The sequence below is a fragment of the Vigna umbellata genome, chromosome 9 (assembly GCF_029865625.1).
Source record: "Vigna umbellata cultivar VRB3 chromosome 9, Vumbellata_1.0, whole genome shotgun sequence".
NCBI lineage: Eukaryota > Viridiplantae > Streptophyta > Magnoliopsida > Fabales > Fabaceae > Vigna > Vigna umbellata.
The window spans coordinates 9,510,978-9,535,350 of record NC_142173.1 but is presented as its reverse complement, the minus strand read 5'-3'; the positions used below and the strand labels follow the sequence as shown (position 1 = coordinate 9,535,350).

Here is a 24,373-nt window from a genome sequence, read left to right as displayed (position 1 = left end):
TCTTAGTGAGTTGTCTGCATAATGTAGAAGACCAAAACCTACTAATTTCGTACCATTCCAACTATATCAAACAAATCTAATGCTTCTTATAGATCACAAAACATATCAACCAGCTCAATTCATTATATTTATAATATCATTCACAAAATATTACCAATTTCATCACACAACTTACATATACAAATAAAGATTTCTACTTCTAAATAATTAATAATATTATTACAATATCATAGCCACATTCAGTTAATTAAATAATTTTAAAACATAAAATAACTAAAATTATCTTCCTTCACTTATGTGACCCAGCTCAAACAATTCTAAAAACATCAAAACGTCTTTATTTATACTAATAAAAATACACGCATTATGCGTGTCTATTTACTTTTGATAATAAAAAATAAAAGATTATTTTTTATTATTAAATTTATAAAAAATATAAAAATATAAAGTAAGTATAGAATAAATAATGTTTATAATGCTATTATAAGTATGTAGAATTTTTAGGAGTAGTTATTGAATTTAAAAAAAATCAAAATCAAAAGAACAAATAAATTAACTTATATTAATAAGGATAAAATTGGTATTGAAATGTACACACTAAAATAGCTATTACAAATATTTATAAGAAAATATCACCTTTATAGATAGTTATAAATGACTGTGTGTTTTCTCTCAGGAAGGTTTTTGTAACAGATAAAAAATAGACATTTGTGTTTGTATACAACGTTAAAAAAACATGAGTATTTTACTCTTGTAGTTAAGCAATGTTTTCACATGTTACAATTCAAAAGAGAATTATAGATGGTTGAAACTGGTGTCCAACAACAGAGAAAAGAAAAACTGTCAGAAGACGATTAACTGAAGAATGCATTCAAATGTACCACTTTCCACAATTATGTTGCCTACCAAACTTGACCAAAGATTGAAATAAGCACCGAAACTCATGATATCAGCTCTTAATCATGAGACATGGTAATGGTATCATGGCCAACTTATCACTTCCATTCAATAATGTGTGATGAGAAAGCACTGAAGCATTGATGTCAACATCCACCAACTTTCACTGTAAAAATATACTATATAACTGCTATATACCAAGTTTCATTATTTCAAATGCATTTCCAACCTTAGTGCATATCAGAGAGAAACACTATCCTCCTCTGAAAAATGTCAGACATTCTCAAAAACCCAGAAAATTTTGTAGTTAAGGTGAGTAGGAAAAGTGTTGTGAAAGCACTGAATCCTCCACAAGAACCATTTTCAATCACTCTCTCAAATCTTGACCTGCTTTCAGGTCGTTTTCCTGTTACATACTTGTATTTCTACCGCAAACCAGAATCAGATAACTTGAAGGCTTTTGTTGATGCTCTTAAAAGCTCTCTGGCACAAATACTTGATCACTATTATCCCTTTGCTGGCCAAATTGTTCAAAATCCCAAAACCAGTGAGCCTGAGATCATATGTGACAACAATGGTGCTCTAATCATTGAAGCACACACAGACACCCCATTAAAGAGTGTAGATTTTTATGATCTCAATGAAACTCTTCAAGATAAGGTAGTCTCAGTTGAACCAGATTTCCCCACGCAAATTCAGGTGACTGAATATTCATGTGGAGGTATGTCTATAGCCTTTACTTTTGATCATGCATTAGGTGATGCCAGTTCCTTTGGTAAGTTCATTGCTTCCTGGTGTGAAATGGCTCAAAAGAAACCACTCTCCTGCATACCAGACCATACTAGACACCTTCGTGCACGTTCTTCTCCCAATTATCAACCATCGTTGGATCAAAATTTTGTGAGGTGCACCATGGAAGAGATACAGAGCATGCCAATGAACCATATCTCACTGAAACGCCTTTATCATATCAAAGCATCAAGCATCAACATGCTGCAGAAACTTGCTTCTGGGAATGGAGTCAAGAAAACAAAGATTGAGGCTTTCTCCGCGTATGTATGGAAGATAATGATTGGTAGCATTGATCAAAGGCATGAAAAGTGCAAGATGGGTTGGTTGGTGGATGGAAGAGAAAGGATGGGAAGAGGTGAGAACTTGATGTCAAATTACATTGGTAATGTGCTGTCTGTGGCATTTGGGGAGGCAAGTATTGAAGAATTGAAAAAAGGGTCTATATCAGACATTGCTAACACAGTGCATGAGTCAATTTCAAAGGTAAACAATGAGGATCATTTTTTGGAGTTGATTGATTGGATTGAGTGTCATAGGCCTGGTTTGATGCTAGCAAAGGCAGTGTTGGGTGAACAAGTACCAACCCTAGTGGTGTCCTCAGGACAAAGGTTTCCTGTTACTGAGGTTGACTTTGGATTTGGGAGACCCTTGCTAGGGACAGTTTACACTAGCATTCCAAGGGTAGGAGTTGGATACATGAACCAAAGGTTAAGTGCCAAGGGTGATGGTTCATGGACTGTGTCTGCCATTTTGTGGCCAGAACTGCAAGATGCATTGCTGAATGACCCAATTTTCCACCCCATGTCTGTTTCTCATCTTCAACTTTAGTGCACTACATTGCTTTCATCTTCTTTATGGTTCGGTATCAGCGTTTGTCTGTCAGTTTTATTGATGTTAGAAAGTATTCCAATAAATAATGCCTATCTTTATCAAATATATATATATATAAATGAGACAAAAATCAATTTTTAACCATTTTTAATAATTTATAAAAAAAAAATTGTATAAACAACTAAAACCATGTTATCCCTACACAACTTCAATGAAAATTAAAAAAAAAAAAAGTGCCAAAAATTGTGTCAAACGAGTAAGATATCTTGACGGTAAAATCGTATCAAACTAACATAACTAGTACATTTTTATAATTTTCTTCAAACGGAGATAAACACAATAGAATTAGACATAACTAGTTCAATATTATGATAATAGAGACACAAGCACGAAGCCTTTGTTGAAGTTTGTTCTTTATATCACTTAATTTTCTTTTTTGCCGAACTCGTTTATAGCTTCTACAAACTACGAAATTTGTCCTTTGATGGACATTTTTTTTTTATCTTACTTTTTTCCCCACTAAAAAACGTGTGACTGTGTGCCACGTTCAGTACGACACTTGCATTATGTTTGACAACTTTGCAAATATATGGAAAATAGGTCAATGTATCCTTCGTTAAGACATACAATATCTAGTGAGAACTAGCACCTTGGGAAAAATCCTGCCGAGGGCAAAAGATGGCAGCAACACGTAGCCATTTACATAATCAACCACGACAATACATCCATTACTGCAGCTTCGCTCACCAAAAACATAACTACTCCAGCAACAAAAATGCATGCAGTAAGCAGAACTTCATTTTCTCAATCAGTAGATTCCAGCATGTCATCCCAATAAAGTGACAACTTCCTCTCTATAGTGGTTGTTCAACAGGAAAGAAGAAATCCTGTATCCTTCACTTTTCATCTCCCAAGCTATATATGCAGTTACATATATAAAATGGCACTGTCAACCCTACACAATCAGGGAGTATGACATCTAAGAAGTGTTTCACCAGCTTCAGTATTCGACTCATCTATTAATTTCTTTGGAATTTCCTTTTTAGCTTGTGTGACTTCGAAGGTGCTTTAAAATTTTGAGTGCTGGACATCTTCACGTTTCTCTTCCCACCACCACCAATGAAACTTTTGTTCCCACTTTTCTTGCCTTTTCTACTTTCTTCTGGCCTACTTCTCTTGGGTAAACTTAATCCATCATTACTGGTAGATTTAAATGGTTCCTTTTGGCCAGGCTTGACTGTCTCAAATTTGTTGTCTCTCTTTCTTTTGTTGCTCTTTATTGAATCTTTATCTGGGGTAGCTGCTCTTCCAGGCTTCCTCCACTCTGGCCTAAAAAGGGTGAGAAAAAAGAGGACTCACAATCAGCTTCGAAGAAACAAAAACTCAATTCATTTTTTTCAGAAGCAACTAAATATACCTCTTGGTAAAAGAATCTTGAGGGATATTTTCTGAATCTTTAGTGACTGCTTCACTTGATTTGCCATGCCGATTCTGCAAGTCAATAGACACCATAATATAAACTTTTATCAAATCTGTACAATCAGTAAGCAGTACACCATCTACATATATTACAAGTTTAAAATGAGCTAGAAAGTAGTGCAAAATCCAAAGCAAGAAAAAGGAGAAAAGAATTTCCCACCAACCAACAAATGATCAATCAAAGTTTTATTGTGAATATTCTTTTAGCCACGGAGTTTCCTAATTGATGATCTTGACTTTAAAAAATCCGATGGAATCACAATACAAATATTAATAAAAAAAATCTAAGGCATAAAATATCCCAGATGAAAATGAGAATAGATGAAAATAAAACTAACGGAAATAAGGAACCTTAAACGTGCTGTTAGCTTTCATAATGAGAAGAAATTTAATCTCTTTGTTTCTATTCTTCGTACATATTTTAATTTAACAATTTCTCCAACCAATTTAATTTTAAAAAAGAAATTTAACAATTAATCTACCAATTTGACAAAAATCACTCTAATAAGAGTTGATGTATCCCAGAAAACAGTAGGGAAAAATAGGAACCAAAAGGAGAGCAGGTATAACCTTTGCTAAAGAAGAACTGAAATTTGCTTGAATTTTTATCCTTTAAAGCACAAGCCTAATCATTCAAAAGCCCAATCTTGATATGAATTTTTAAGCTACTATTTGCTGACCTTCATGGATTTGCATACAATTCTGTATGTAACATAGCTAGGCCGACACCAAACTTAAACTATAGAAGAACCATTACAATCATAATCTTTTAATCAATACTAAAAACAGTACCTCTAGAACAGTCTTGAGAAAAAACTTGTATTTCTCCGGGGTAACCAGTTTGACAGCAGCAGAACCACACTTCCGTAATAATATTTCAAATATAACAGTGACCTGCAGAAAATAAAAACACATTATTCCGATAGATCTGTAAAGTATGCAGATCAATGTGTTCATGTTGTGCAGGTGCATGTGCATCTAATTTAGCACACACCAGCATGTTTAAGACCGAGCTAAACATTAGATATTGTTCATACCTTTGATCTAAAATGATGTCTTGAGACAGACGACCAGGGGAGGATTTCAGCAATAACATCTGACAGAATATTCTGCAGCTCCCTTGCTTGTAAGCTAGATACCATCACTTTAACAAAGCCCAAGACAGCCTATTACAGATGTAAAATTAAACAACGATAACAGCAAGATGTTCAAACTCAAAATATGATCGTAAAAAAGTATAACACTCACTTTTATGATTTCCACATCTTTGGTTTGCAGCAGAGATAAAAGAGAGGGGACAAGGCCTGAAACAGATATTAAAAGACTTGTATCCTGGTATACCAATACAGACAGCGCAGACACTGCTCCACTTTTTATATGAGGAGATGATCCAGAAAGGTATCCCATTATCTGTATATTGAGAGTATATGAGAGTATAAGTTACTGACACGTTTCCACCTCACAGAATGGACACAGCATTGATTGCGTGATTGTTAGCTTATATAAAAAAAAAAACATAAATAGAGCATGATAAACGTGGGAAGTTCGATACTTAATAGAGCGATATCCCACAAGCATATTTAGGAGCAGCCTAGTTAGTAGCTCAAATCTTAGTGATCCTCTGAATAAAACAAAATTGAAATCATGCATGGACTTACCATGCTAACTAGTTTGTGATATGGTTCAATAGAACCAACACATAATGAGTCTCTCAGGGTAGAACTTAAATTTAAGAGCAAATCATATGCTTCTTTCCTAGTTTCATCCTTGCCCTAAACAGAACCATTGGACATAAATCAGTACTAAATCTAAGCCAAAGATCTTTCAAGAATATGAATGGCAAGTATTTCATATACTTACATCCTTTAATATGAGAATAATTTCATTGAGAATAAGAAAAACCTTTGAGTTCTCCTCTTCTTCTAAATTAGCCTGCAGAATACACACACGTATATATATAAAAAAAGAAATGACCACTCAATAATGTACAATATTACGACTGGATATAAATTATATGCACCCCTCCCATCCTCCTTCAAAGACCAAAGAGCAAGAAATACAAAGATAGTCAAAATAACTGGACTAACAAGCAAAACCCAGTAAGAAAACATGTCTAATATGCTATAACTTTTGAAAGGCTCTTCACAGAATACTAAAAGGAAAAAACCATGCATATATCTAACAAAAGTGGCATGTACATTTGCTAAACCAGCCTCACTGTAATTTCAACAATCAAAGGAAAAGAAATTGCAACAGAAGTTTCTTTAGAGACATAATCATATAAACTTATATAAGAATGTTTGTAACAACTCTGAAAACCTACTGCGTACAAGTGTTTTTGGAAACAAACACAGCAATTTCAATGCTGCAAGTTGGTTGCCGGTTAATTTTATTTAAAAAGTTTATGGCACTCAATAAAAAATTTAATTGGCATTTAAAATTATTTTAATAAAAAAATAAAAAATGTAGATGTACATTAGTCAAAGATAAAGACATCAAGTTAAATCTTGAATGTGAAGCTATAAATGAACTAGAACCAAAATAGACAAAGCAGTCAGGCTAGTTATCCAGTTTTGGTGAGTTTAAATACAGCGTCAATTGAAAATGACACATGGACTAAACAATATAAGGAGTTGGATGCTAAAATAGATTTCTGCAACATAGTCGCCAAAAAATTTATAGAACCATGTCATACATATCTAAGATGATAAATTTTAAATAAGAATGAAACATTATCATAATTCATAACTGAGAATTCTGACCTTCATTGCATGTACCATCAGCAGGCGAAAACAAGAATATCGACTTTTAAGAGATGTAATTGCAGTTGGAGGTTTTAATCCATGTAATAAATCAATTAGCTCAACGTATCGAGAAGAAGAGAAGCATGGATTCTCCTGCATCATTCAGCAACAATACTGAGATAGACAGACAGAGTTGAAAGAGAGAAAAACATGGAAGATATGATGAACCCAGAACTGCAAAAACAGGTTGAATCCCAGCCCACCATGGGTTTTCGTCATGATGTGTTGGAAGGCCCATCAATGCGACACCTTGTGGCAACCCATTAAGGAAACCAATCAAGATAAAAAAATGGGCCAGTAGCCCATTAACAAAAAATTAGAAGGATCAATTGCTGTGTAAAGTAAGGAAGAAAACCTCGCCTCTCCAAAATGAAAAGAAACCATCTGTCATTATGTGCAACCATCACCAAATCCCCACAAGTTGGTCCGGTTAGCACAGGTTCAGCCTAATGAGTCAAGTTCTAAGTGAACCAAGTGACTTTTTTTATATACCTAAAATGTTCCTAATTTTTCCAATCCATCCTGACCCAAACTAGTGATGGGCCATGTTGGCCTATGGATTTCAGCCCGTTTTCAAATCTATACTCATTTAATATATTAAAGCAATAAATACAACATTCACTAGGAACATAACTAAATAACAAAACAAATCATATAATAGAAAAAATAAAACCTAACAGCACCTAGGGTACACACTACAACAGCATAGATATATAAAAAAGATATCAAATATTTCTTAGATTTTCTAAGAGATACATAGATAGTCAGATAACAAGACTAAGAGGGAGAAAATGAAACAAAAAAATCTCAAACAAATCCAGACCTCCAAAATTTTTCTCAATGTGTTGTATGCTTCGAGATGAACACTCTCATCACTTTCCTGTAAAACCAAAAGCATACATGAAATTATTTTACAAAATTATATAGTTAGTCAAAAGAATTAAAGAAAAAAGTAAGATCAATTAAAAGTATTCTCCAAACTTTGAAAAATACCTGAAATGAATGTATGGTTAAATTATAAATTTTCTCAAGCAGATCATCCTTTGCTCCCTCAACTAGGCAAGATACCATTTCCAATATCAGACACCTGAAGAACAAAATGACTTAGTTTTGGTATTCATTATATAATAACAAAAAATTGAAAGGTAGTAACAGGTTATCAGGGCATATGGTTTGGATATTATTAATTTCAGATTTGGAAACATCATTTTATAGTTCAAGAAGATGTAATTGTGTCAAAGCTCAGCCATTCCACTAATATGTATGAAGGCTTGCTTCTGAACAAGATTCATAACTGAATATACAGTTTCAATTAATTTTGTCCAACTACCAAAAATAAACAAATGTTATTACTATCAGGCACCAACACTTTAAAACTTGAACCAGTTGGCAGTAGGCACGCAAATGATTCATTAAATCTCTTAACATGTTTCACCCACAAAAGTCTTTCAGAATGAAACACAGACAATCTCCCAACCTTTTATTTATCATAAATGTAAGTTTTAGAAGAATGCAGAAGTTAAGGATTAAACTCTTGACCAAGTTGGCAATATACCATTAAATTGTTGGGTGTAAGCGCATGAATGATTTTATTTTACTACATAATTTTGCAATATACAGCCAAAATTAGATGAAAAATAGAGTCTTTAGATTGATAACTCCCAAGAATCACTCAATTATTTTGCTGTACGTGTTGGTAAATGGCATACTTCTATGATTAAACTTAGAGGAACTATGCATAATCTTCTGTCACAAATCAGGTACTGCAGTGTAGCCATCAAAGGAAATAATAAACCTATGTGAGCACATAATCAACAAGATGCTGACTCCGTAGATCGGATCAAAAAACAGCAAAAAAAAAAATAGCACCATCTCAGTTAAGAAACAAAAAAGAAATGCAAAACCAATATAATTTGAGAAATGCTAACAGACACCAATACTGAAAATTACTCTTGTATAAATTAATCATTGTACCTCTGAGAGCATCCCTTCAAGTCACTTTGATCACTGTCTACCTCTCCAGGACTTGACAATACTTTAGCTTCACCTTCACAATCTACAAGTTGAGACCTCTTAAGCAGAGACAGAAGAAGCTCTTTGATTACAGAAGAATCAGTGACAGACGCTAGGCACCCAATTGCTCCCTGAAAAAGAAAGGAAACAAATGTTCCAAATTACTTAAACATTATCAAAACGTCAATATAACGTAAATAATGACCAAGATCAGAAAGCAGTTGACAACTACGTGTAAACAAGATATCAACCAGCATTCTAAGGGCAAGAAAAGCAAGAGGCAACATTAAAAGCCAATAATGTTCAGCCTAGAAATTCTTCAAATTATATAACTGGCCCAAGTAGAATAAGACCATTCCACCATAATAGCTAATTCATGCATTTTCTACAACAAAATAGAACATAAGAGAAAGGTATCATTCTATATGGGAGAATGAGTAACACAAGTGATAAATGCAGAACCTTTAAAGATAAGCGTGCTTCAGGAAGTGAACTGATAAATAAATCTGATAAAACATACAACAACTGATTTGAACAAGATGCCAATGACTTTATGTTTTTGGTAGCAGCTTTCTTTGAATAAGTAGGTTGCATGCTGAACTCCGATAGAAAATCATATTCACCAAGGCAATCTTCCATACTCTTTTTAGGGCTAAGTGCAGCTTTGTTCTCATTTACAAGAATCTGCACAAAATTCATAACCATTTTAGAAGGAAAAAGAACTGAAAAAATAAAAAGGATATAACAACAAAATTTACAAGGGTCTCCCCACTAGTTTGTGGAAGTGTTACCTGCAATGCCTTGGAAACATTTTGATGCATGGAAGGATCCTCCTTAAGAAAAGTAATAAGGACATCAGAGAGACGAGTACAATTTTGGTAAGTATCAGTTGCATGACGACAAAAGGCAGGCAGCAGTCCCCGAAGGTCATGAGCACAGGCCATCATTTCCTGACTAATCTCTGACTTTCTGACTGAAAGAAACAGGAAAAAATTTGCTCCCCAATTTAAACAAAAAAGTGATTGTCGTAAGACTGGAACTGTACGGACAGCGGCAAAGGGGAAAAATATTTGAGAACAAGAAAACATACAATGTTTTTCTCTAGTTGTTTTTCTAAATCATCAGAATATCCCAAATTATCTAATTGCTACAAATTAGTTTCCTTTTCCTATTATTGTTTATATAAACAAAATGGATAAGTAATTATCTTTCACTATTTACAGACACAATTATTTTGAGAAGCTTCTCTGCTTTGAAAGTAATAGAAAATCAGACAAGCTTTGTCGATCTCTAAGTCAAAAATGTAAAGAAAAAGGGGGATGGGAACCAGGCTCAAAGCAATGCAAGTGGTAATGACAGAGAGGGGATAAGCATAAGAAAAAAAACTCAAGCTTCCTCCACCTTAAAAGAAAAGAAAAAAAAAATGAAGAAAGAAAACAGCCTCAAAGCACATAACATAAAATATACCTTTTCGACTAGCCTTCTTAAAGGACTTGGCAAGAGGCATGATATGGTCCATGTAGTATGCAAGTGATGCACCACTGACATAGCGCTTCAAGATTGGTAGTAGCCAAATATTTGAATAAGTATAGCTGTGTTCATCAAGGGATATAGGTACAAGTGAAAGAAATTTCTCTATACCCATAGCATAAACAGCACACCCAATGCATTTCTGAAGCTGCATAAAAATGAAAAGCAGATGAGTCAGCAATCAGTTTAAATTGTACCAAACCAGAAATAACTGTAATAAAAAAGTACTAGTAGTAAGTAGTAATTAATGTTTTCGAGAAAAAAGATTATCACTAAATAAGCAAATAGACAGGAACTACCCCAGAAATTTTGTGCGAACAAACAAAAATATTTAATACATCAATATACACATCGTTACACTGAAAATTTAAAAAAAAATAACTATCCTCAGAAAGTGTTCCAGTAAGGCTCCACAATGCTGATCTAAAAGCAAATAGACAGTGAACTACCCCAGAAATTTTGAAATGAGTGAAAAACAACAGAATCTTTGTGGGTACTTACATGCTCATTATGAACTTTGCCTCCGGAAATTTGAACCATCAAGTCAGCAAGCTTAAGCACAATGTTCCTCATCAACATAAATGAGAATTCTCCTTTAACCAAAAAGGAATACAAGAAAGTAAGAAGATATGGACATCATGTAGTTTTACAACTATTAGTCTTTTAAAGAAGAAATGTTACTATTGATAAAGAAACAAGTGTGATAACAGATAATAAGACATCATCTCCCCACGAAATAAATTTAAAAACAAACAAGCAGCCTTGTAAACGGGATATATCCATGTTAGGACTTAAGCACATGAGGAGAGTTCAACCCAAAAAACAAATCCATTATGTTGGAGAACTTTAAGACTTAAGTACAACATCAAGTACATTATCCTACTTGTGGGATTCCTATAGTTTGACATGATTTCTAAAGCCTTTTTCAAAACCATATTAGTAGGTCAACTCACTGTTTTGGTAATCTCTGGTGAGGTTTCTGAAAACCTGTTTGCTCTAAGACCATAGGGTTAGGATTACACCAAGCCCATCCACCCAACTGTACAAACTCTGACTCAAACCACCCATCAATGTAAGGATGTGCATGTGCATCATCTCCCCTGCGGTTCACAACTCTGGTCAGCACATGGCAGAACTTGAAATAATGTCTCATGGCTGACCAACCTGCGCCCAGGTTACCACCTTCGTATGACCCTACCCCTGTGGTGGTAGCTCCATTGGAGATCATTCAGTGATTCAACTTACTTTTCTCACAGATTATTTTATTATTTTTTCCGTATTTCTATACAAAAGATGTCTTCCAACAACCAATAAACATCCATAACAGATTCACCCTTCTTTACCAAGCATATTGTTAGTATTACATAGGATTTCAAAATTAAGTAATGATTAAGTGGGTTGGGCTACAAAGCTCGTCTCACCACAATTGTTGAATCTATTCCTACAAAACATGAACAATGGATGAAGACTAATGCTTAACAATGTAATGTTATTAAATCCACAATACACCTCACCCAAACCTATTTTTTGTCGGCATGAAACATTTCGATAACTTTGAAGTGAGGCCCATATACCAATGGCAGACAACAAACCTACAGTGTGCTGAGATCTCTTGACACTTCTTTCAACACAGTTATGAGGGCCCTGCTTAGCTTGGGTGGCTTCATGTTACATATGTTATGACTTTGGGCTTGTAGAGCTTGCCACAAAGAGGTTTGTTTGCTTATAGGTTACAACCACATTGGGATGCAAACCATATGCACTTTAGAATCTGTCCACTTGCATCCCGTATGCACCTTATATGTGACATCCATGCAGCACTACACATTGCCTCCAATATTATATTTCATGAGAGAAGCAAACATACTGACATAGATTATCATTCACAAGAGGCAACTTGGAGCCTGGAGACATCGGCACTAGATTTATCAACTTTGGTGAATAGTTGGCTGACAATATTCACCAAGTCTCCAAGGATTGATCATATTTGCAGCAAGCTGAGCACATATGATTTATATGCTCTAACTAAAAAGTGCAATGTTATAACTATAGAGATAAGATACAGATCCTTTATAATCAGGAACGTCTAGATTATACATGTATAATTAAGAATATTTTTATTTATTCTCGTACCATACATTTATTATTAAAGGATCAAATATCCTCTATTTAATTTTTTTATTTTGTTTTCTCAATATAAATAAAGCACCTGAGTTGTCTCAAAAATACACGGTTTCAACTCAATGTCTCTCTTTCCTATTGTTTAACATATCCTTATTCAGTTTGCACCTTAATTCAACCTATAGTTAACCCTCTTCATAGCTAAACTCTCGTGAAAACACCACTTGTTAGGACGTAAGCACAAGAGAAGAGCTCAACTCTTCTAATTCAGAACACAAAAAAGAGACCACAAACATGACCCTATACCATGAAATCTATAAAGGGAAAGTAATGCAACCAACATTAAATCAACTAAAACACAGCTCCCTTGTTCCATCCATACACAAAAAACAAGAAAAAGATACAACACCTCACTTTTTTATAAACATTAATCATTAATGGTGGCAATATAAAAGAAAAGTGAGGGGGTCTATCTCAGTTGGTAGAGCAATGAGTGCAAGCTGTTATAGACCACCTTAAATGAAATTCAAAAGAACAATTCCTCTATACGTTACACTAATATAATAACAAGAGTATCACGTACCAAGCTCGAGAAATAAAACAGATATGACTGACAAAACATGCTCATTTGGAATTCCATCAGTAGAAGAAAGGGCATCCTCAAAAACAGCACATGTTGATTTTATTGCATCTGCTTTGACACGTTCCAGACTACCATCAATAAATGTTTGATCTGTACCCATCAACACGCTTAAGTGACTAATATGATGCTTTAGCACATCCTTCAAAATATTTGAAGCTTGTGATGCAGTGTTTCCCTCAAAATTTAGAAGACCTGAATTCAACATTGGTAGCTTGACTCAGGAAAAAAAATACCATAGAAAAGGGAAAATACAAGGGGTTAACAGCAGTATCAATAAAATTAATTACGTATTTAGCAACACCAATTCCCCAAACCATTAATTCAATAAAACCAATAATGAAATAACAAATAACCTTCAAATGCTGCATGGAAGATATCAAAAAGAGAAGTTAAGGTGTTAAAGAAAATACAGCTTTCAAAACAACACTCCCACAGTGACATAATTAATCTATCATTTTATCATCACAGTAATAAAAGTTTTAGGAATTGAATAATTTTAAATTTGAAGAAACAATTTGCTATAAAAATTCGTTTGGAGAAATTCATGGTGAAAAACAGCAAAATATTGCTTTGTGGCTGCATTGAAAATGTTTTACATGGGAATTATTGATAGATTTTGATTTCTAATTCACAAATTAATTATGTAATGATATGATCCACCGAAACTTAATACAGCATACTTTTCAATAAAAAAAAATCAGAAGCTATTGCTCAGCAGATAACCAGATGAAATAAAATAATCAGAGATATAACAAATATTCTACTATTGATGAACATGGATGAACCATACTTACCAATCACAGATCTGCAAACTGGAGGGAGATTCTTGATCCACAAGCTTGATTTTCCATTATAAAGTAAGTCCATTGCAACTCCTAATAGTTTTGATGCCAAAATCACAGTATCCAAAGAGTTCTTATCCCTCAAATATACAAATGAAGTAAGAGAAACCACAATGTCCTCTTTCTCTAGCACTATATTTTTTATTCTAAAAGCTTCAAAAATAGCTTCAATAGTTTTAAGTGCATGCCTTGCAAGTTCCGAAGACATAAAACTAAATAATTTATGCACTTCTGAAAGAACTTTCAGAATCATTTTCGTAGATAGATATGGAGCAATGAGATTAATTAAATTCATAAGATGTAGGACCTCCAGATGATTCAAAACCTTATCTTCTTTACATCCATCAAAAGTCCTCGAAGCACTTAACTTCAGTGCCAAAGCACTACAACTTTTCAGCTCTGACAAAACCAACTTGCTAGCTTCGTTGGTAACCGTGGAGGCTTTGATAGACTTGAAAACCTTCTCCATAGCTTCTTGAGCACATCTGCGTACCTAAAACAAGCAAACAAACCACAACACAATTTAAACAGAGAAAAATTCCATAACTTCAGAGTGGTGAAATGATTAATAGCCATCAACCAATGTCCCGAAATCAAAGGCCATAACCAATGCTGATTGCACTGCAAAGTAAAAGCATCACCAAATCTATTCATGATTGGATATATATATATATATATATATATATATATATATATAGACACACACACGCACACAGAGACAGAGAGACTTTAAAACTAGAGTTCTGTTGCAGTCACAGTTGCAGCACTGAAATTGCAGAATATTGCAAGCATGTACTGTCAACTGATTCCTTTTGAAAGTGATTGAAGGGGCCTCCAAGACAACCACATTGGCGCTACGTTGGATATAAACGAAAGAAAACAAAACATAGACAGTGGCAGGGACAGATGTCAGCAACATTGAATTTGAAGGCCATAACCAAACGCAGGATGCTGATTACATTGCAAGGTAGAAACTATCATCGAATGAATCTACTGAAACTTAAAACATTGAATATAGATTATACTTTAAAAAAAAAATATTGTAATCACAAAATTGGGAATGATACGATTGCATGGACCAATGTCTGCAAAGTTGGAAGGTCATAAATTAGTAAATGCACACTGCAAGCTGAAAATGCTATCATCAAAATCCACCCATAATTGTGTGTGTGTGTAATATATAAATTAAGCATGAAAACAAATAGCTCAATCAACTCTAACCTTGGGGCGCTTGCAAATGGAGAACTTGAGCAATGCTTCAAAGCCGAATTTGATTCCGTCCCAATCCTCTAAATCACAAAAGCCAATCAAAACCCCCAAGCACTTCACCATGGCCCTCATGCACGCAGCGCCCAACTCCTCACCCTCCCTGGCCAGAACTGCAACGAGGATCTCCGAAGCTTTGTGCGACTTCGACGCCGCGATGCCGCCGGGCGGCACGAGGGGGAGGGCGATGGCCATGAATGACACCAGGGCGGAGAGGGCAACGGGGTCCAGCGCCTCCGCGGCGTCGAGGGTGGAGATGGCGGCGGCGAAGTATGCGGGCGGCGTAAGTGGGAGAGACTCGGTAGCGATATTGGAGCGCAGGGCAGCGGCAGTGGCGAGGAGGTGGCGATGCTGAGGTGCAGCAGAGTTGGCGTAGCGGTCCATGAGCTGCTGGCAGAGGTCCGAACCATCCTTGAATGACTCCGTGTGATCTTCTTCCATTGAATTTGAAGGCTCGGACTTCGGCTCAGACCTTGGTTCGGAGAATTTTGTTCCGCCGTGGGTGGAGAAGGAAACAACAAGGGCGCAGAAGTGAAGGGTTTAAATGTTTTAAAGGTTTGAAGGGTTTATGTTTTCCAAACACAAAAAGAAAAACCAAATTAATAACGTTTAAACCTGTTTTTATTGCTTTATGAAATAACCATGTTTTTTTTTTTCATAAAAAAATATTTTTCATTCCTATAAAATTCAAAATTTTATTTTTAGTTTTTATAAGATGAACCTTTTGCCTTTTATTTTCATCTTCATACTTCAAATCTTGGAATCACGCGTTTGAACTTTTAATACTCATTTTAAAATAGATATTTTGAAAGTGTCATAATGTTGACACTAGTAATGTCTTGCCCTATTTTAGAAGTGTATCGCCATTTGAGATATATATATTATAAAAGTAATCATTTTTATTGTTAAAGTATAAAAGATTACGAGAAAAATTACATTAACAAAATCAAAAATCACTTTTTTCATTTAATAAAAATCACTTATTCCATTTAATAAAATGGTTTGTAACCCGTGGGCCAACCGGTTCACCACGGGTTCAAACCGGATTGAGTTTGAAAAAAATGTTCTTTTTTTATGCAGACTAATTGTTAACCTGGCTCACAGCTCACTTAGAACCGGGTTCATATGGGTTGAACCCGTAGTGAGTTCATCAACCCACCTAATTTAATTTAATTATTTATTATTTTGTTTTTCATTATTATTAGTTAGCATTTTTTTTATTATATTGTACATAGGGATAAAGAAAAAGATGTTTCAAGAGGGAAAAATATTATAGATTTATGTATTCAAAACTCTAATATTATAAATGGATACAAATATTATCAATGTTAAAATCGCCTTTTGTATTTGTTTTTGGATTACGCTTGAATTGTATGATACTTTTTTTTAATTGTCTTTGAAGTTTAACATCATTTTAGAATGAAATTTATTTAGATTTGAATTAAAAAAATTATATTTTTTTTTATTTTTAAAAAACTTTATAATTAAGTGAGTCAGTGAGTCAACCTGTTTAACTATAATTGTCAAAATGGGTAACCCGGCCCGGCTCACTACGGGTTGGTCACTTAGTGACCCAACCCAACTCGCTCATTTATTAACGAGCTAAAAAAATTCGAACTCGGCCCGACCCACCACGGGTTGGTGGGTTAAATGGGTTGGCTCACTGACTCATTTAATTATAAGTTTTTTTTACAATAAAAAATTACAACTTTTTTAATTCAAATATAAATAAACGTCACACTAAAATGATCTTAAACTCCAAAGACAATTCAAAATAAATAAAAAAAGTATCATACAATCCAAGTGTAATCCAAAAACACATACAAGGCGAACAAATAAGCTTTTAATATTGATAATTTTTGTATCAGTTGTCCATTTATAATATTAGAGTCATAAATCTATAATATTTTTCTCTCTTGAAACATCTTCTTATTTATCACCATCTACAATATAATAAAAAAATGCTAACTAATAATATTGAAACACAAAATAATAAATAATTGGGTTGGTGAGCGAATTCGGTGAGCCGGGTTCTAAGTGAGCCGAGTCGAAAACTAGCTCACATAAAAAAATTACATTTTTTTTCAAACTCAACTCGGCTCAAACCCGCGGTGAGCCGAGTTGGCTCGCGGGTTACAACCCATTTTGACAGCACTAGGTTTAACCCACCAACCCGTGGTGGGTTGAGTCGGGTTCAAATTTTTTCGGCTCACTAATAAATAAGTCAGGTTGGGTTGACTCACTAAGTGACCAACTCGTGGTGGGCCAGACCGGGTCGAGCCGAGTTACCCGTTTTGACAGCTCTTAGTTCACTATAAAATAAGTTATATTTTTTTTTAATTTATATTCTTTGAAATAATTTGATTAGATTTTTATTTTTTAAATTTGGTTGAGTTTAATTCTTCCTTGGAAGTAATATAATTAGATGTGGAAAAATTAGACTTAATTCTTCTTTTAGTTTTAACATAGATATTAACTTTTCTTAAGTTTTCAATAAAATAATAACAATACTTTCTATCATATTTTTAGTCAAATGATAAAAAAAATTTATGCTTTTAATAAAATAGCAATTACATACTTCTAATCTTTTAAAAAGACACACGTATGCTTTTATGTTTTTCATAAAATAATACTCATATCTTTCATATGTTTAATAGAGTGTCATTTTCTTTCTATTGTTTTATTTAAAATAAAAATATTAAATAAAATTTGATTAAAAATTAAAGTTTTAAAGTATAAAAATTAAAAATGGTTAATAAATAAAAATGGAATAATTTGACTATGAAAAAATCCCATTCCTTCTAAGAGTTTTATCAATAATTTATATATTTTTATTTTAAAATAAACATTTGGATATTCTATATAATTAATAAAATAATACTGATATTCTTTATTTTATTTATATTTATAGTTATATATATAACTATAAATATAAATAAAATCATATATAAATATAAATAAATTTAATTATTTGTTTGATACGTGCAAAAATATAATCATTTATATTATAAGACGGTTTATCATTAACTGAAATGTAACTTTTCGTATAGTTAATATAAAATATAAAAAAAAAGTATTATCTTGTTTGAAAAAAAGTATACTTTAGTTTATATGTTATTTTTAAATAGAATAATTATTATAAATGTTATTCATTAAAAACATAGAAAGACTAATACTATTTCATTGGATCTCTTTTAAAATTAGAAGATGTGCTTATTATTTTATAAAAATATTAAAAAAAGATAAAACATGTGATTATTAGTTTAACGGGTCAACACTACAAGAATAATTGATATTACCGACGGTCGTAGTTCATCGGTAATGTATCAAATCCGTCGGTAATCGTCGTTTACCGACAGTCAAAATACCGTCGGTAAAAACATTGTCGGTAACCTTTATCGACGGATATTTCAGCCGTCGGTAATTAACGAAGGCTTTTGTCCTTCGGTAAAGCCGTCGGTAATTACCGAAGGTTTATGGCCTTCGGTAATTATCACGATCTGGTTCATCTTCTTCTTCTTCCTTCCTCCCTCTGTGTCATATTTTTTTCGTTTTCATGAACTCCGCCACCAAAAAAGCATCACGCCAGTAACAAACTAATTTCCAAAGAATCAAACAACCAATTTATTTTCAATAGTTAAAATCATAGGGAATCATGGAGAGTTTCTCTGCAATTCTCATATTTGTAAGAGAAATGTTCCTAATCGCAAAAATGTGGTGGAGAGCAGTGGCGGTGGAGAGCAACGGTGGTGGAGAGCAGCGGTGGTGGAGGGCAGCGGCGGTGGAGGGCAGCGACGGTGGAGAGCAGTGACGGTAGAGAGCAGCGACAGTAGGGAGCAGCAGCGGTGGAGAGCAGCGGCGGTGGAGAGCAGCGATGGTGGAGAGCGGCGGTGGAGAACAGCGGCGGTGGAGAGCAGTGGCGGTGGAGAGCAGCGATAGGAAGAAGTATTACACTGAGATGGAGAGAAATAAGAGGAGAAATGAGTGTTTGCCACATATATTGGCACTGGATGTGAAACTGGTGCTGAAAAATTTCCGCTTTTTTATCGACGGTCAGAAGCCTTCGGTAAATCTGTCGGTAATGTCGTCAAGCAAAATAATGGGCAGGAAAATTCCCACTCTTTTTACTGACGGTCAAAAGCCTTCGATAAATCCGTCGGTAATGTGCATGTCACTTACCGACGGCCTTACCGAAGGCTTTTGACCGTTGGTAAAAAAGATTAAAAAAATTGTCGGTAATTCCGTCAGAAATTAAAATATATCGACGAATATTGATCCGTCGGTAATATTAATATTTTTTGTAGTGCAAGGCATTCTTCTTCGAGGCTATCAGGTCCTCAACCAGTTTCTCTTTATAGCAACTTTTCTACCCTCTCGTTGATAATAAGAGATTGACTTTGAAATTCGATCATAGCTTGGACAAGAGTAATCGAATCGACCTCTTCCATCAGCTTCAACTTATTGTCTTTCAGGCCGATATTCCCTCCTTTTCTCATCACGACAGAAGGACTTTCCAAACCATCCAAGTCAGATTATTTACTGAAGTTGCACCTTCACCACGGCCAAGCAACTAAGCCCTTGATTTATTTCTATCTTTTTCCAACACTTCTTTACTTGGAAAATGTTCAAGTTTCAGTCTATTATACAGTAACCATGCAACTCAATAACTAGTCTAATAGACTAGTAAACTCTAACAATGTTCTTCCTTGAAAAGTACTTTGGGAGTTGTTCCAATATTCGCATCATCCTCTAATTCTTCTCAAATGGGATGTCCTTAAACCATTCCTTGTACCTAAGAGGGTTATCGATCCAATAAAAACATATTTTCTTATTATCATTTTCATCAAAGAAGTCGGAGGGATCGACAGGGTTAATTATTATCCTGAAGAACCCATTCTTAAATTTCTTAAACGATTGGGAGTAGACACCTAAGAGGCAGGTATCAAGCTTACTCACCAAGGACAACCAAGTAATGAGATCCCTTAGTTGTATAAGATAAAAATACAAAAAACACTCAAGAAAAGGAGAGAGGTACAATGTTTTACACACTAAAGCAATCTCAATTGTTCGAATGTAATTACGCTTGAGCTATGCTCAAAAGCCTAAGTACACCTATTGTGAACTCGTTGAACGGTAGACAAACATTTAACTGAACCAAAAACATCATATATACAAAGAGAAAGTCCTTTTCATACCCCTTTTGGTCATGACAAACATTATCAATGACGCTTACCCTCCTAAGAGATACAATGTCCTCAAACACTCCCTTATAAAAAAAACATAGGTGTTGTTTAACGAGGAGTTTAAAATCATAGACCACCTAAACTTGGAGAAATGACTTCTAACTAAGTGGTCCACCTACTCATACCCTTCCCATTTGGGTAACCTGAACTTGACATGTTCCTCAGGAGGGTCCTCCTTATTTTCTATGACAACTTCCATCTCCATCCCATACCACGCGATGAGGTCACATCCGACAATACCGACACCTGACTATAACACTATGGTTATTATTTGACTCTCCCTTAAACTATAACTCTTGTTTGAACCAATACACATATCTTGAGAATTAGAAGTACTCGACTTCTCAAAGTAATCGACTTCTAAAAGGATGCACTTTTCCCACACAGATGGCAGCCTCAGAGCAATCTTTTGAAACTTGGTGGTGAATTAGGTCGAATGAGACCCATATTTATAACAATTTTGGTAATGGTTCGCTTCCCACCTAAATGGACCAAGGGAATTAGGTTAAATAGCCTAAGAGTCTTAACTCTTCCCCCTTTGAAGTAGCACAATGTTTCATGCACCACGCGTTAATCATGCCATACATCTCTTTCACCACGTCAGTCCTAACACTAAACCATCACAAACTATTTGTCGTTGTGCTCCTCGAGGCTCAAGGGCTACTATACTTGTAAAGTTACTGTCAAATATTCAAAATTTCCTCACAAAACTTTACAGGACAACTACGAATACGAAGATTAAGGTTAACCAATCTGTTAAGGATTGACTACTATTGTTTCATTAAAGCTCTTTACATGCTTTTAACATTGCATGAAAAAACTGGATGACTAATGTATTGTACATGGCCAAGTATCCCTTAGCCACATTAGCATTGGTCTTGTAGGACGATATAACATATAACCAAATACTAGTGTTGTCAAAATGATTATAACCCGTGAGCCAACCTGGCCCATCAAAGGTTTGAGTCGGGATGGGTTTGAAAAAAATGTAGGGTTAGTTTTCAACTCGGCTCATCGGGTTGAACCCGTGGTGAGTCGGGTTGGCTCACTAACCCACATAATTTAATTTAATTATTTATTATTTTGTGTTTCAATATTATTGGTTAGCATTTTTTTATTATATTGTAGATGAGGATAAAAAAAAGATTTTACAAGAGAGAAAAATATTATAGATTTATTTATTCAAGACTTTAATATTATAAATAGACAAGTGATACAAAAATTATCAATATTAAAAACTTATTTGTTCGCCTTTTGTGCTTGTGTTTTAGATTACGCTTGAATTGTATGATATTCTTTTTAATTCGAACTGTCTTCGGAGTTTAACATCATTTTAGAGTGAAATTTATTTAGATTTGAATTAAAAAAATTATGATTTTTTTTATTTTAAAAAAAAAACTTATAATTAGGTGAGTCAATGAATCAACCCGTTTAACCCACCAACCCGTGGTGGGTCGGGTTGGGTTCGATTTTTTTCAGCTCGCTAATAAGTGAACTGGATTGAATTGATTCACTAAGTGACCAACCCGTGGTGGGCTGGGCCGGGTCGAGGCGGGTTACCCGTTTTGACAGCTTTACCAAATACGTATTAAGTGTCTGTACCTAAATATATCCAGTCCGCATGGTGTGTGACTACCACTAGGTGGCTTAGCCGACTACCTATCGGCTTACCAAAACTAATGGCATACTGATTACTCTGTAACTTAGTAGAATATGATAAAATGCTAATTTAGATAAGGTAAATAGACCACTAGGCCCACGCCCAAGCCTAGGCCCATCCAGGTAAAGATCCACAAATGTAATAAATTATAAATAGCACAATCATTGAGGTATCTTTTTTACATTCTCATTAATTACACTTAATATACTCTGTTGACGTTTGAAGATAACTTGAACGTCGAAGTGTCTTTTGCAGGCACAACTCTCATTTACCTTACGAAGGATGATTACTAAGGAGAAGGACGACGAACACTTTGAAAAGTAAAGGTTAAAGAAATATGTGGAATTAATGTCTTGAATTCTTTGCAAGGTAGCTCTTGAGCTCTCTAAGAAAAAAAAAATTGATTATAGTGACAAAATTTTTTAATTTTATAAAATTTTCTATTTTTAATTTTTAATATTTTATATTCTATGTGTAACTTTAACGTGATAACACTCAAATTCCTATATTATATTGAGACGGTGGTTTTGCTACATTGTTTCGATAGATATGAAATGAACGTTGGAAGTGTCTCTGTTAAGGATAGTGTCCCTCAAAGCTTGGGGTTTTAGAAGATGAATGGTTTATAAGAGTGTAAGGTTGGATAAATATGAGAAGTGGTCCTATACACTATTGTTCAATACATTACGCACTGTTCAAGGACCACACAGTGACCCTGTTAACTCTATCAATTATTTTATTTTATTATAGAGTGCATTTTGGATCATTGCTATTTTTTCTCCAATTCTTAATAAAGAAAATGTTTTCATTGATAATTTCAATCCTAAAGTTTTGAGGTAAATTTTGTTAGGCCCTTAGATTAAAAAAATTAATTTCATCACCCAAATTTAATAAAATATAGTTTTAGTTTCTAAACACTAAGTTTGGGAAACACGTGTTTTGAATCTCGTTCTCACTTCTTAAATTTAGTGTATAAGGACTACAATAACATTTTCTTTTCATTTTAAAAGATTAAAATTATTATTTTACTTAACTTTAAAGAAATCACTTTAATTTTTGTAATTCGTAATTACTAAATTTGAGGGGTTAAAGTATTTTTAAATAAATTAGTTTCTCATATATTAGCGTTCAGGAGTAAATATATTTTTTATGTTAAAAAATTTAAATTTAAAATAATCTTAAATTTCAAACATAATTAAGAATAATGATTTATTTAGATTGAATAACAGAAATTGAAGAAGTGAAAGACAAGAAAAAGAAAAAAAAAATAGAATTAAAAGAAACATTATTTAAAATAAGGTAAAAATAATATAAATAAATGAAAACTGAAATATATTTTGTTTATTATTACTATTTTTTATTTTAATTATTCTGTTACTATTATTATTTTAGTTATTTATCTATTGTAATAGAAAAACTATTTATCTATTATAATAGAAAAACAAAATATTAATAACATAATCCATTGTTATTATGTCAATACTAAAATTATGTAAATAAATATTAATAAAATATTTAACTACATACTAAGAAACATAATCATTATATAAGTTTTTCTTGTAACTTTTTATTTTTATATATATATAACGTCAAATTCGCTGTTATTTTCTGGTTTATTGATTTTTTCTTTGGTTTATTTTTTAAGTTTTATCTGTGTGATGTTATGACAGTTCAGAAGTGTGTTGTTGAATTTATGATTGAATATGGGTTGTCGAACTTGTTAGAGTTCGAAAACACTATGCTGCCGAGCTTATCAAGTTTAGGAGCATTTATTAGTCTATTTTGAATTAAATAAGAAGAGCTATTATTTAGGAATAATTGTCTCTAATTTTTAGTCATGATTTACATACAATTTAGCTTTCGGTTTTCTTCCTGTATGGACTGTTTAATGTTATTCATTTCATTGAAATAATAAGCTTAAACCTACACTCATATATATACACAACATTAAATATTAACATTGGTATCCGAGCCCACTAATAGACATGATATTCAAAAGGATAATAATATCTTAACTTCAAAATTTGATAAACATTTGTTAGCTTCTAATTGGTCTGTTTGAAAAAGATTTAGAAAAATGAAAATGATGTGTAAATACTTAGCATTAGGTTTCCAGAGGTTATCATCTTTACGGGATTAAAAAAGATAATGATACTTTGACAATATTTTTTAACAATATTTTAACATTATTTACGTGTCATTTTATGATTGGTCCATGTCAGTATTTATGATTATTATTATTGATTGTAGAA

General features: G+C 33.6%; 2 protein-coding genes across 2 annotated transcripts; one reads left to right on the top strand and one right to left on the bottom strand.

Annotated features, from left to right (window-relative positions):
• The first annotated feature begins 1,022 nt into the window (after positions 1-1,022).
• On the top strand, positions 1,023-2,661 carry LOC148192494 (coniferyl alcohol acyltransferase-like). Its single transcript, XM_088099621.1, has one exon. It carries the CDS (start codon positions 1,168-1,170, stop codon positions 2,515-2,517), a length of 1,350 nt encoding a protein of 449 aa, XP_087955747.1. The 5' UTR covers positions 1,023-1,167; the 3' UTR covers positions 2,518-2,661.
• A 423-nt stretch (positions 2,662-3,084) lies between these two features.
• LOC148192493 (uncharacterized) lies at positions 3,085-15,781 on the bottom strand. Its single transcript, XM_088098888.1, has 18 exons — positions 15,174-15,781; positions 13,905-14,445; positions 13,051-13,302; positions 10,848-10,939; positions 10,284-10,494; positions 9,608-9,789; positions 9,279-9,500; positions 8,778-8,947; positions 7,797-7,890; positions 7,627-7,683; positions 6,762-6,896; positions 5,860-5,931; positions 5,658-5,771; positions 5,248-5,409; positions 5,037-5,165; positions 4,792-4,893; positions 3,938-4,011; positions 3,085-3,849 (listed from the first exon to the last, which is right to left on the bottom strand). Exons 1-18 carry the CDS (start codon positions 15,657-15,659, stop codon positions 3,540-3,542), a joined length of 3,405 nt encoding a protein of 1,134 aa, XP_087955014.1. The 5' UTR covers positions 15,660-15,781; the 3' UTR covers positions 3,085-3,539.
• Between the last annotated feature and the right edge of the window lie 8,592 nt (positions 15,782-24,373).

Coding starts and splice junctions, on each gene's coding strand:
- LOC148192494 (XM_088099621.1), top strand. CDS start 1,168: ATGTCAGACATTCTCAAAAACCCAGAAAATTTTGTAGTTAAGGTGAGT.
- LOC148192493 (XM_088098888.1), bottom strand. CDS start 15,659: ATGGAAGAAGATCACACGGAGTCATTCAAGGATGGTTCGGACCTCTGC. Junction 4,012..4,791: donor TTCTCAAGACTGTTCTAGAG/GTACTGTTTTTA, acceptor ATTGACTTGCAG/AATCGGCATGGCAAATCAAG. Junction 3,850..3,937: donor CAAGATTCTTTTACCAAGAG/GTATATTTAGTT, acceptor CACCCTTTTTAG/GCCAGAGTGGAGGAAGCCTG.